This window comes from Trichosurus vulpecula, chromosome 4 (assembly GCF_011100635.1).
Source record: "Trichosurus vulpecula isolate mTriVul1 chromosome 4, mTriVul1.pri, whole genome shotgun sequence".
NCBI classification, from domain to species: domain Eukaryota; kingdom Metazoa; phylum Chordata; class Mammalia; order Diprotodontia; family Phalangeridae; genus Trichosurus; species Trichosurus vulpecula.
The window spans coordinates 274933531-274946297 of record NC_050576.1 but is presented as its reverse complement, the minus strand read 5'-3'; the positions used below and the strand labels follow the sequence as shown (position 1 = coordinate 274946297).

Below are 12767 nucleotides of genomic sequence, written 5' to 3'. Positions count from 1 at the left end.
AGGGAGGAGGAGCATTCCAGATATGAGGAACCACCAATGCAAAGGCCCAGAGGTGGGAGTTTAAACATTGTGTGTAAGGACAGTGAATAGGGCAGTGTAGCTGGATTGTGGAGTATGTATATAGATATATAGATATGGATATAGGAATTAAGTGTAAAATGACTAGAAAAGTCATAAGGGACCAGGTTATGAAGAGCTTTGGATGCCAAGCAGAGGATTTTATATTTATCCTCAAGGCATTATGAAAGCACTGAAATTTACTGAGTGGGAGAAAGGATTGAAGGTGGGGGAGATTTGACAGCATTAGGGAAGTTTGGAAGAGAGGAAGGTTGGTGGGGGGGAAGATAACAAAATCTGCTTTGGATTTGTTAAGTTTGAGATACCTACAGGACATGCAATTCAAAATATCCAAAAGGCAATTGGCCTTTACATTGTGAGCTCCTTGAGGGCAGGGACTGTCTTTTGCCTCTCATATCCCCAGTGCTTAGCAGAAAGCTTGGAAGATAGCAGGCACTTAATAAATGCTATTGACTGGGACTGTTGCTCAGAAGAGAAAATGGGCTGGATATAGATCTGGGAATCATCTGCATAGAAAAGTTAATACAGAGAGAAAAGAGAAGATGGTCTGGGGCATAGCCTTGGGGAGAAACAGGAAAGGAAACTGAGAAGGAGAAGTCAGATAGAAAAGAGGACAGTGTCAAAAAACCAAGAAGAGAGAATATCCAAGGGGAGGTGAGCAACAGTGTCAAATATTGCAGAGAGCTCAAAGAGGATGAGCACTGAGAAGAGAGAGCAGATTCATCAATTAAGAGACCGCTGATAATTGGAGAGAGCAGAGGGTGGACAAGATAAGCAACTTGGTGCTGAAACCAGGGAAAGCTCTTGCCTGAAACCCCCTGGGAGGGTGATACTCCTAGGACCTATGTCTCCTAGGACAGCTGTCCTACCCAATGGAAGGATGATTCCCAGATGGAATGTTCAGTATTACAGAATTCAAGGACTGAATTCCTAAGTTGGGACTCTCCTAAGGCATCATCAACGTGGATTTGGAAGGAATTCATGGAAAAATATGGTTATTTTTGGGGAAATAAGAATTCATTGTAATGTGAATGGGTACAGGTAGATTTACTATGTCTTCATTATTACTTGATATCTACGAACTATCAACAATATATCCTGAGTACCAGAGCAATACAATCAGATGTAAATCCTACACCATGGAATCAAACTTAATTTTCATGAGGTCATAAGAGTATTAATTAAGAGTTAGAAGGGGCCTTATAATCCATCTCTCTCTGGACCTCAGTTTCTTCATATGTAAAATATGGGGGAGAAGGTTATAGGGCTGGGTAACCTCAGAGTTCCTGTCTAGCTCCAAATTTATATATTATGGCCTGGTCTAACTCCTTCATTTTACAGACGAGGAAACTGAATCCTAGAAAGGCTACATGACTTTCCCGAAGCTGCATCAAGAGAGAGGTGTGACTCCAACCCACGTCCCCTGAATCCAAATCCAGCCATCTTCCACTGCCTAAAACAAATATTCACATACTCCCTTCTATTTGGGTAAATTATATGCTAGGAAGTGATTCTGTTCTCAACAGTTTTTTAATATTAAAAAAACTAACCAAATGGACTATTCCCAGAGCCCTAAAGAGAGTGAAATTTTGGCAATTTTGAAGAAATGAAAAGGGAGCCACCCAGTGAGCTTCCATTCATAGGCCACTTAGCTTTGTCCGGAACAACCTAACATTGGGCAGATAGAGCCAGTTTGCTCACTCTATGACACTTTTCATACATATGCCAACCTTATGGTACCATAGCATCTCAGAAGAATAAATGAGAGACATGAGACATAATACAATACCTCTCCAGGGGGAAGTCAGTCCTGGTCAGAACTCAGCGCATCAGAAAAATCACCCTTATTATAGCCCTATCCAAAGAAACCACTTCACTGCAATTAGGTTCTGGTAAATAGAAGTCTTGTATTCCTAAAATATTCCAGCAGAGCATTTGCACCCTTGGATTTCTAGCAGGGATTTCTGAAAGACTGGTTTTTGTTTTTTACTTGCAATCTATCAGAATATTATTACTGCCTTTAATGCTTCCTTTTCTACCAACAAAAGACTCTTCCTTCCTTCCTGGGCAACTTAAATTCCTTCTAGCTAATAAAGCAGGTAGGATTAAATTTTCAATATCTCTGTGGGTTTGCCTGCTATATACATGACATCTCACAAATGCTGTTTTCTGGTCGAAGTACGCCTTAGTTGCTGGCCTCTCTGGGGGAAGATCTATCCAGCTAGAGGGAAACAAAGGGTGATGCAATTATCTGGGGAATTTCTGAGCATCTAGATAGCCAACCAGGATAATTTATGCAAAAATAGCCGGCAAATGAGCTCTCAGTGGTGACCTACACTCATGAGATGACTGCAAAACTTTGCTCTGCACTGGGCAAACAGCCCTGGCTGGAGCTGCACACAGTTCTGAGATGATCAGCTGAGAATATAGAGGACCAAGATCACTTCTGGAGAGTGATGACTAAAGTGACCACATACCTCCTATCATTCCAAACTTCCAGAGACCTTATAATATTACAAACCACATCTTTTTATTTTTTTTTTCTTTTACCAAAGGCAGCCTGACTCTTGGGGGTCACAGGAAAAGGTAGAAAGGTGGATCTCAGTCGATGTCACTGTGACTCCCAAAAATAGGTGGGTGAGAAAGAGAAAAAGGGTTATGAATGAATAGAGGGTTGTTGTGGTAACAACACAAGAATCAGTGGGGTAGCTTTGATTATTCTACCCAGTGGAGAAGAAGAGGTTTAGAATGAGGGAACCTTTATAGGTTATAGAGGTAACAGGCATCATCATCTACTTCTAATGTGGTCTTAGTGGCCTAAGGTATATGTATGCTTGGATTAAGGGACCAACAGAGGCAAACACGCTTCACACAATACTCCATTCCCTGTTTTCCTCTCTGGCTCTGAATTGGCTATTCTTTGTGCCTGAAATGGACTCCCTCTTCATCTCCAATTCAGTGGATTTCTTGGTTTCCTTCAGGACTCAGCCCAAGCACCACTTTCTATATGAATTCTTCCCTGGTCCCTTCAGGTGCTAGGGCAGCCCCTCCCACAGCCACCCTCTGTTCATTTTGCACATTCTTAGATGTGTATATGTTGTCTCTAGAATCAGAAGGTAAACTCCCTGAGATTTGGAAACCTGCATTTTTGTCACTGTGCTTGGCATAGATACTGGCATGTAGTAACTGCTTAATAAATTTTTATTGACTAACGATTCAATCATGTTGATGTTAGGTTCTGGTAAATAGAAGTCATGTACTCCTAAAATATTCCAGCACAGCACTTGCACCCTTGGATTTCTAGCAGGGATTTCTGAGAGACTGGTTTTTGTTTTTGTTTTTACGTGTAATCTATGAGAATATTATTACTGCCTTTAATGCTTCTCTTTCTACCAACAAAAGACTCTTCCTTCCTTCCTGGGCAACTTAAATTCCTTCTAGCTAATAAAGCAGGTAGGATTAAATTTTCAATATCTCTGTGGGTTTGCATGCTATATGCATGACATATATTGGGTCATATGTGACATATGGGCCATATATTAGAGGCAGGTAGGTGGTACAGTGCAGAGACCTAGAACTGGAGCCTGAAAGATCTAAGTTTAAATTCTGCCTCAGACCCTTAAAAGCTGTGTATCCTTCAGCAAATCACTTACTCTTTGTCTGCCTTAGCTGTAAAATGGGGATAATAGTAGCATTTACCAGGAGGTAGTGAGGTGGCGCAGTGGATAGAGCACTAGAGTAAGGAAGACCTGAGTGCAAATCCATCCTCAGACACTCACTAGCTATGTGACCCTGGGTAAGTCACTTAACTTCTGCTTGCCTAATCGACTGGAGAAGGAAGCAGCAAACCACTCCAGTATCTTTTCCAAGAAAACACCATATGAGGTCATGAAGAGTAGGACATGACTGAACAAGTGAAAAACAAACAGCATCTATTTCTCAGTTATGGTAAGGATCAAATAAGATAATAGTTGTAAAATGCTATGTAAACTTTAAAGCACTTTATAACAGTCACTTATTATTATTGTTTTCATTATTTATAGCTGGAAGGGATTTCAGAGCTCATCATGGTGCAAACGAGGAAACTAAGACGCAGAAGTATTAGGGGTAGGGGGCATGACTGTGAAATGCTATGTACCCTGTAGTATTTGGCCTCTTTGTTCTATTAGCATCTAATGCCCTTCAGAAACTGTCCTTAACCTATCTTCCCGTCTTATTATATATTATCACAATTCTTGGGCTCTATCATCCAGTCAAAATGAATTTTTTTTACTGTTCTTCATACTCTATATTTCATTACCAGTCTCTACACCTTTGAAGTGGTCATTCCTTATGCCTGGAGCACATTCTCCCCTCCCCTCTGGCTCTTGGAATCTCTGGTTTCCTTCAAGGTTCAGCTCAAGTATAATTTTTGACATGAAGCCTTTCATAATTCTCCCAGAAGCCAGTGCTCTCTCAACAAAATCACTTTGCTAGCTTTTACGTCTGTGTATCTATGGATATATATGTGTATATATGATACATACACAAATACATATAAAACACATGCGGTATATGTACATATGCACATACACAGATATATACATATGTATATAAAACCTCCCTTAATAAAATGTAGACTCCTTAAGAGCATGAGCAGTTTTAAAATTTATGTTTGCAGCTCCAGAGCTTGGCACAGTGCCTGGCACATTGTAAGAATTTAATAGATGATTTTTGATTAATGATTTTATTTATTAGAAGGGATATATAAGAACACATATAAAGATCTATAGATCTATAGACATATAAACATCTATAAATACACATATGTACGTGTTTGTATATACATACCTATGTGTATATAGATACATGTATAATATGTTTATATATGTATGTGAGTATATATGTATGTGTGTATATTTGTAGTTTGCTCAGTTGTTTTTCAGTTGCGTCTGGCTATTTATGCCCCTGTCTGAGGTTTTCTTGGCAAATATATCAGAGTGGTTTGCTATTTCCTTTTCCAGCTCACTTTACATATGAGGAAACTGAGGCAAATAAGGCTAAGTAACTTGCCCAGGGTCACACAAGCTAGTAAGTGTCTGAGGTCAGATTTCAACTCAGGAAGATGAGTCTTCTTGACTCCAGGCCTCTCACTCTATCCATTGCACCACCTAGCTACCCCCACATGCATGCATGTGTATGTGTACGTGTATGTTCATGTATATGTGTATGTGTATGTCTATGTCTATATACACACATAATTTTTCTGAAATAAAAATAATAGAAACAAAATATATAAAAATATGTTTGTATATATATATACAGATATACATATGTGTATATATATACAGATATACATATGTGTGTATATATGTACATCTTTCTTTCTTTCTTTCTTTCTTTCTTTCTTTCTTTCTTTCTTTCTTTCTTCCTTGCTTCCTTCCTTCCTTCCTTCCTTCCTTCCTTCCTTCCTTCCTTTTTTTGGGGGGTATATCCAGAAAGCACTATGATATAAAAGCAAAATGAATTGATAAAATATTTTAAAAAGAGAAAACCATTAGTAAGTAAACACTATTAAAGTAGGAAGAGTGAAAACAAATAGAAGAAATGTAGTCCCAGGGGTTACAAATGATCATTTTTTCAAGTAAAATCTCAAACAAAGTAAACAAGTTGGACCCACCTGCACAACACCTGTACAGGAATCCAAAAAGATACAGCCTTTAGGTTCTTTGGATATCTTCTCATCTCTGTAGAAGTTCATAATGTAGGAGTTATCTGGCAACTGAGTCAGCTGAAAGTAACGCTTTTTGAATGACTAAAATAAGCCAAAAAGGAAGAAAGTTAAAGTTGTTTGGGTGAATCATAAAATATTTTCAAATAAATTAGAAGATTTAAAAATGCCATCGGGTTACTTCACTTCTTGGACACTGTTCTGGAGAAAACAAACTCCTCTTTAATATCATCATACTTCCTGATAAGTGAAATATGAAGGGGGACTGGAATACAGCCACATACAAACAACATCATCTCTGCTGTGACTCCAGTGGGACCACCCGCGAAGATAACCACAGCAAACCTGGATAATGATGACTACTCACCCGGACAGTGATGCTGTTGTTGACTGTGCTGTTAAAATTCCCCTTGTAAAGCCAGCCAGACTTGAAGACTCCTGGCCCTCCTGGTCCTCCACCTCCTTTGGAAGATGAGTGGGATGTGGTGTCCTGTGCAAAAGATATCCATAATAACGGGATGATTTCTTTTGTGAATGGGAGACAGGAAATGAATTTGTGATCTAGGATGTCATTAGCACATAACCACCTTCGAAGGGTGCAACCTGTTTATGGCTTAGTAAATAAATTATAGAAAGGCACTTGGGTCAAAGAGATGTTGTCCAGGGATCACACAGTCAGTAATGTCAAATGGTATTCAAACCCAGATCATTCTGGCTCCAAATCTAGAGCTCTAGCTACTTCTGATGTTGGAGGCATCTAACTTAAAATGGACAAAACTCTTTTCTATGTCCAAAGCTGTTTTATTAGACTATAGGGCCTGATGATGTGGTCGTTCCAAATGTAGAACACTGTGAAACACTCCAGGAAACTGTTAACGACATGTTGCAAGTATTTAACCTTAAAAAGTCTACTTACTTCATCCTTATCAGCATCTTCATGGTCAACTTCAAAAGAATGGGAAGGTAGTTTCTCTGGTCTGAATTCTGTTCTGAAATAAAGATAATAGAAATATGCTGATAATAAAATGATAAAACAAAGATAATAGAAATACTCCCCTTTTCAGCTTCCTTTTGTGTGTTGTCTTCCCCCATTAAATTCTAATCTCCTTGAGGGCGATCATCTTTCTTTTTCTATTTATGTCTCCAGAGCTTAGCATAACACCTGGCACGTAGTAGGTGATTAATACGTATTACCGATGGACTGACTACAGATTAGTTGTGAGACCTGCATCAGTGATGAATTTCCAAAATAGAAGTTCACCACATGAACAAAATAACAGATCTTAGCCAGAAGAAAACATATCCCTCAGATCACTGGCTCTTGAATGAATAAACAAACAAATAAATGTCTTGCATAACATGTTTTTATTTCATTGTATTTATTTACCTTCATAGCCCTGTATATTTTATTTTACACATTTAAAAACATTATTCTGAGAACAGGCTTTACCAGACCCAAAACTATGTTGCAAACCCCTGGTTTACATAAAGGAAGGCCTTAAGAAGGTGGTTTTTTATTTGTCACATTTAACGTTGTTAGCTTCATTTTATGAAGCATAAATTTTGAATGAATGCAAGTGTCATACTTAAGGCTTGAGACTAACAATTGGAACAGAGGTATTGCTGGAACATCCGTGTCACCGAATACCAATCTTTTGCTCAGACCACTAGGCTGTGCTGCTCCCCTAATTAAGACTTCACAATCAGTGTTATTCCAGAGCTGCCCATTAGTGCCCAAAGGTTCTGTAGGAGCTAGGGCATCCAGAAAATTCCCTCAGTAGGACCTTTACCAATTAAGATTATCATCACCCATCCTAAGGGTCCAGCAATATCACAGACCTAGCTCTGCAAAATGGAAAATTGATTCCATGCAGCACTTTTTAAAGGCTGTGTATGACTTCTATAAAAACTCTCTGGAGTGAAGCAGAAAAACTGAGCCAAGCATGTCAACATTTCTAAATAGACATTTGGCTTTAGGAGGAAAAGGCTGCATCCATATATTTCTATTTCTCCTTTCCATCAGGATATTTGGTGTCGTCTAGACAGAACCACAGACTTTCATTTGGGATCTAGAAACCAGAAGCAAATTCCATTTTTACTCACAAAATTTTCACTCACTCATAAAATGTTATTGATGGTTCAGATTACAAAAAAAGGGATGGAGGGGATGCTCCATAAATAAGTGCAAAAACAGGAATACTTTATTTTTGTATTGATTGAGTCTTCACTAAATGGACTCAAAGTCCTTTTTGGATGTGATTTAAAAAATGTATTCAACTGAGTATATCCATTCTACATAGATAGGTGTTAATAATCATAGAGCTTTAAGGCTCGCTGAACACTTAATATATATTCTTTTGCTTGAGACTCAGATCAAATGAATGAGAAAAGGGGTGTAGGGATTATTATCCTTATTTTACAAGTTAGAAAACTAAGTCTCAGATTGGTTTTGTGACCTGCACGTGGTCACAGATGCAGTCAGGTCAATTGACTTCTTAAACCTTCCAAAGTAAGTCACTGAATGGAAAGAGTGAGATCAGTGCCATATTCTCTTAACTCTTGGTCAAACGCTACCCCTGGTCTAAGGTGGCTAAGGATGGAGATGCTGGAATAGAGCAAGGAGAATTAAATGACCAGAGGCCACCTAGGGTTCAGAGACTGAGACAGTCAGTCCCATTAGTATTTGTTCTTTGAAAGCCAGGTAAAGCTTGCTCCTGAATGTGTGGGCAAAGAAAAGATGTGGGCTAAAGCAGCGCTTCTTAAACTGTGGGTTGCAACCCCTATGGGGCAGCAAAAAATTTGGCAACAGTAAAAGGTTTCTGAACACACAATGATCAAAAATTAATTAAAAATCAGATGTGTAATGAATCCGAGGTGTTTCTGGCAGTGCTTGCCCGTGTTGCATCACTTCACTGCAGCCTTTGTTCTGGACACAAAGCATTCGCACTTTGCACTGTGCATGCCCCCAGGCCACGCAATGCCAATGAACCAATGCTGCCAAAATGCAAAAAGGGGTCATGAGTGGAAAGAGTTTAAGAAGCCCTGGGCTAAAGAACCCCATCATCACTGAGCATCCCAGGTCATAGGGACCATTCTTATGGGTCTAGCAGGGGGGGTGGAAAGATGTACTGCTGAGCTTGGGGACATACCAATCATCACGGATTCCATTCTCTACCATTTTACAGATGAGGAAACAGAGGTCTAAAGAGGCTATCCCTGTGGATAGAGTGCTGGGGCTAGAGTCAGGAAGACCTGAGTTCAAATCCTACCTCAGATGCTTGCTGAATGATCTTGGATAAGTCACTTAGCTTGTTTGCCTCAGTTTCCTCAACTGTGAACTGGTAATAATAACCCAGCTCCCTTGTAGAGTTATTGTAAGGATCAAAGGAGATAGTCATTTTAAAGGGCTTAGTACAGTGCCTGGCACATAGCAGGAATTATAGAAATGCCTATCCTCTTCCCTTAGCCCTCTAAAGTTATTTGCCACCCTTCCCCTAGAGAGGGCTATGTCGTAGAGGCAGGGGGAAAACTTATGGTTTTGAGATCAGATATTCTAACTCTAAATCCAGGACTCTTTTTAGGATGTCAATTAGTCTGGTCAGATCAGTCCTACGGCCATCAGGATTGGGAGCTACTCTATGTTTAATCAGTCATTCAAAAGGTATTTATTAAGCAGAGGATTAAGGAATAAGTGAGATGAGTGGAGAGGAAGTCAAGGCAAGGAGCAGAGATTGGTTTTTCCAGAAGACAAATTTAGATTCTTTCTTGATGGGAGATTTTAGTAAGGGAGAGGACAGAGAAGAGGGGATGAAAGCACTGGGAGAGTCCCACAGAGAAGAGAGATGAAGATGGCGGAGAAATGGAAGCACTACACACACACACACACAAACACACACACACACACACACACACCCCAAAACTCCCCTCATATCATAATTTTCCTAAAGACTTGGACCAACTATTTTTATTTTCCAGTGCTTTCTTCCATGATTATAACTTCTGATTCCCAGGAATGATTGCTTTCCAGGGACTGTAAACTAGCTATTTCCCTCTGTTTCCATTAGCTGTGGGGAAGGCAGGAAGCAGGACCCTCTGAAATAACATTAGCATATCCACTGGGGAAGGCTGTGCCTGACCTAAGGACTTTGAGAAATGAGAAATCAAAGCAGGCTTTTATGAGAGTCTGGGAGGAGGGAGGCCACTGTGGACCTATGGGAAGGTCACTGGACTTAGAGTTGGAAGAAGTGGATTTGAATCTGCTTCTGTTGCCATCTGTATAATCTGACATCTCAGGTCATATAGGAAAGTCACCTGACATCTCAAGGACTTGTTCTTCATCTATAAAATAAGCATATTAGACCAGATGATCTCTGAGTTCCCCCCTAGTGCTAGAATATGACTCTTTGCTAGCTTCTTGTCAGATTTTTTTCACAAGAATGTTAAACTGAAATAAATCCAGGAGAAGATTATAGTTTAGAAAGGGAGATGACTGAGAGAACTGACCTCAAATCATGGCTAAATTTTTATATGTACTCTAAAAGGAGAGAGGTATGGAAAAACACTGGGTAGCTAGGTGGTACAGTGGATAGAGTGCTGGGCCTGCAGTCAGGAAGACCTGAGTTCAAATCCAACCTCAGACTCTTGTGAGCTGTGTGATCCTTGGCAAGTCATTTCACCCTGTTTGCCTCAGTTTCTTCATCTTAAAATGAGCTGGAGAAGGAAAAAGCAGACCACTCCAGTATCTTTGCCAAGAACACCCCAAATATGGATCATGAAGAGTCAGACACAATCGAAACAAATAAACAACAACAGAAAAAAGCAAGGGCTTTGAATCCAGAGGATCTGAGTTTGAATTCAGACTCCACCACTTACCACCTCTCTGACTTTGGGCAAGGTATTTTGACCTCTCTGGGTTTTAGTTCCTTCATCTGTGAATTGAGGGAATCAGCTGGATGACCTTTATGTTCCTTTCCAGCTCTAACTCCTATGATCTTAGGTGTTTAATGAACCACAAGGATTGACATATCATGTGCTTCATGTAAAGGAGGTAAAAATGTGGCACCCATTGCAAGATCTTCTGGGGCCAGTGAAGGACTTTAAAGATAACCACCTTGTAAACTGGGGGTACTTCTAGGACTGAAAACCCTTCTGCAACGACGACTGAAGAAAGTTAAAGATCAGAAAATGGCAAGGACAGACCAATGGTGCCACATGATTAAATTCTGGTTAGCCATAGAGAAGTTCAGAGGAAAACGAGCATTTGTGAGATGTGGCTTTTAAGAGATGAACTTGAACCAGTTTTGAGAAACTGAGTGTACCACTGGGATTTATCTTTCTGCAAGTTTTGTCCAAGAGTCTTTTTTAAAGCAATTCTTTCTGGAGGCGTGTGTTAGGTTGAGGCTATTTTCCTAGAAATGCAAAGAGGTGCTTAAGAGTTCTCTTTTCTCCTTTTTCCTGAGGCTGTAATTGACAGTCAAAAAGAGATTGGTTCTTTTTTTTCTCCACTGAAACAACTGTGCTGAACAAACCAGCTGTTTCAGTCTTCTGTTAAACTGTTGGGAGGCCATGTGCTATTCGAATGTTATGCCACTGTGTGTCACAGTGTTCCTGAAAAATCTGTTGGTGTTCTTGCTGGTGACAGTGCCAACTTGATATTGTACATTGCATAACTGAATAGATGTTATGACTATGAGAGGGTTAGCAGATTGCTTTTTCTTGGGACATGATCTCTATGGGGAACTATTGGTTTGGGGGCTGCCTATTCACATTGATGGTATAGAGCTCATACAGCCATTATGTTATGGTGGGGAAATTCAATGATGAGCTAAGGAATAAAGGAGATGAAAGGATGGAGGAGGAAGGGTGGTCACATTATGTAAACTGTCTAAAACAATAGCACATTTTATCATTCCCAAAGAGAAACCTTCAAATGGAATCATTTAGAAACCTCCTACTGCTGATCTGGAGCTAGTGAGAAAGGCAGGGGTCTTCCTAGTGAGTAGAGTGACTGAGAATGAGATGAGGAGCATGTTAGTTGGGTGAGCATCATCTGCATTATCTCACACTCATGATTTAATGATAATTAATGATAATATCACCTTTAGCTGCTCAGGATGGAGAAGCAGTGGTTAGGGATGGAATACTACTGATTGTCACTCTACTAATACTAATATATTATGTAAATCTAGTTTACTTTTCAGGGGTACAGGGAGGCAAACCCATTCACCAAATGATGACTCTTTTGAGTTCTGGTTAGTGGAAGATAAGTGAAGGAAATTAAGGAAAGACAGGGAGTACCCACTTCTGGTGCCATAACGAGAGGGACTTGACCTTTGATTTCATTAATATAGGGAACTCCTAGGTGGATGGTCTCAGAGATTTGTCTACAACACAGATGTTGAGTGTTAGGAATACAAACACAAGCAAAAAGACAGTCTCTATAGATATATAGGTTGAGGAAAGGGGGAAGGGACTCACAAGAGGGCATGATAGAAAATTCTGGGGAATCAGAAATGGAACCCCAGAGAAGAATGAAGACGTGGTGGTCCTGGACACTTTCCTTAAAATATGGAGATTCTATTGTACACACTAATAGCAATCATGGTAAAGATGATCAGCTGTGATTGACTTAGCTATTCTCAGCAATACAATGATCTAAGACAATTCCAAAGGACTTATGAAAAATGCTATCCATCCTGAGAGAAAGAACTGATGTAGTATGAATACTTTTTAAAACTTTCCTTATTTTTTTTGGGGGGGGGCTGTTTTCTTTCACAACATGACTAATATGGAAGTATGTTCTTCACAGCTGCACATGTATAACCTATATCAAATTGTTTGCCTTCTCAATGAAATGGGAAGGGAGAGAGAAAGAATTTGGAAGTTAAAATTTTTTAAAAAATGTATGTTACATTTGTTTTTACATGTAACTGGGGGAAATAAAATACTAAATAAATAATTTAAAAAACAAAGGGGCAAA

The 12767-nt window shown here is 39.6% G+C and overlaps 1 protein-coding gene across 3 annotated transcripts in view; it reads right to left on the bottom strand.

Moving 5' to 3' along the window:
- Positions 1-12767, bottom strand: part of DOCK10 (dedicator of cytokinesis 10) — a gene marked incomplete at its 3' end in the record, with an annotated part of 192013 nt that overhangs the window by 111786 nt on the left and 67460 nt on the right. For all 3 annotated transcript variants that reach the window (XM_036755279.1, XM_036755281.1, XM_036755280.1), the window contains 3 exon segments: positions 5738-5872; positions 6156-6278; positions 6705-6777. In XM_036755279.1, the coding sequence (XP_036611174.1) occupies positions 5738-5872; positions 6156-6278; positions 6705-6777 (331 nt within the window).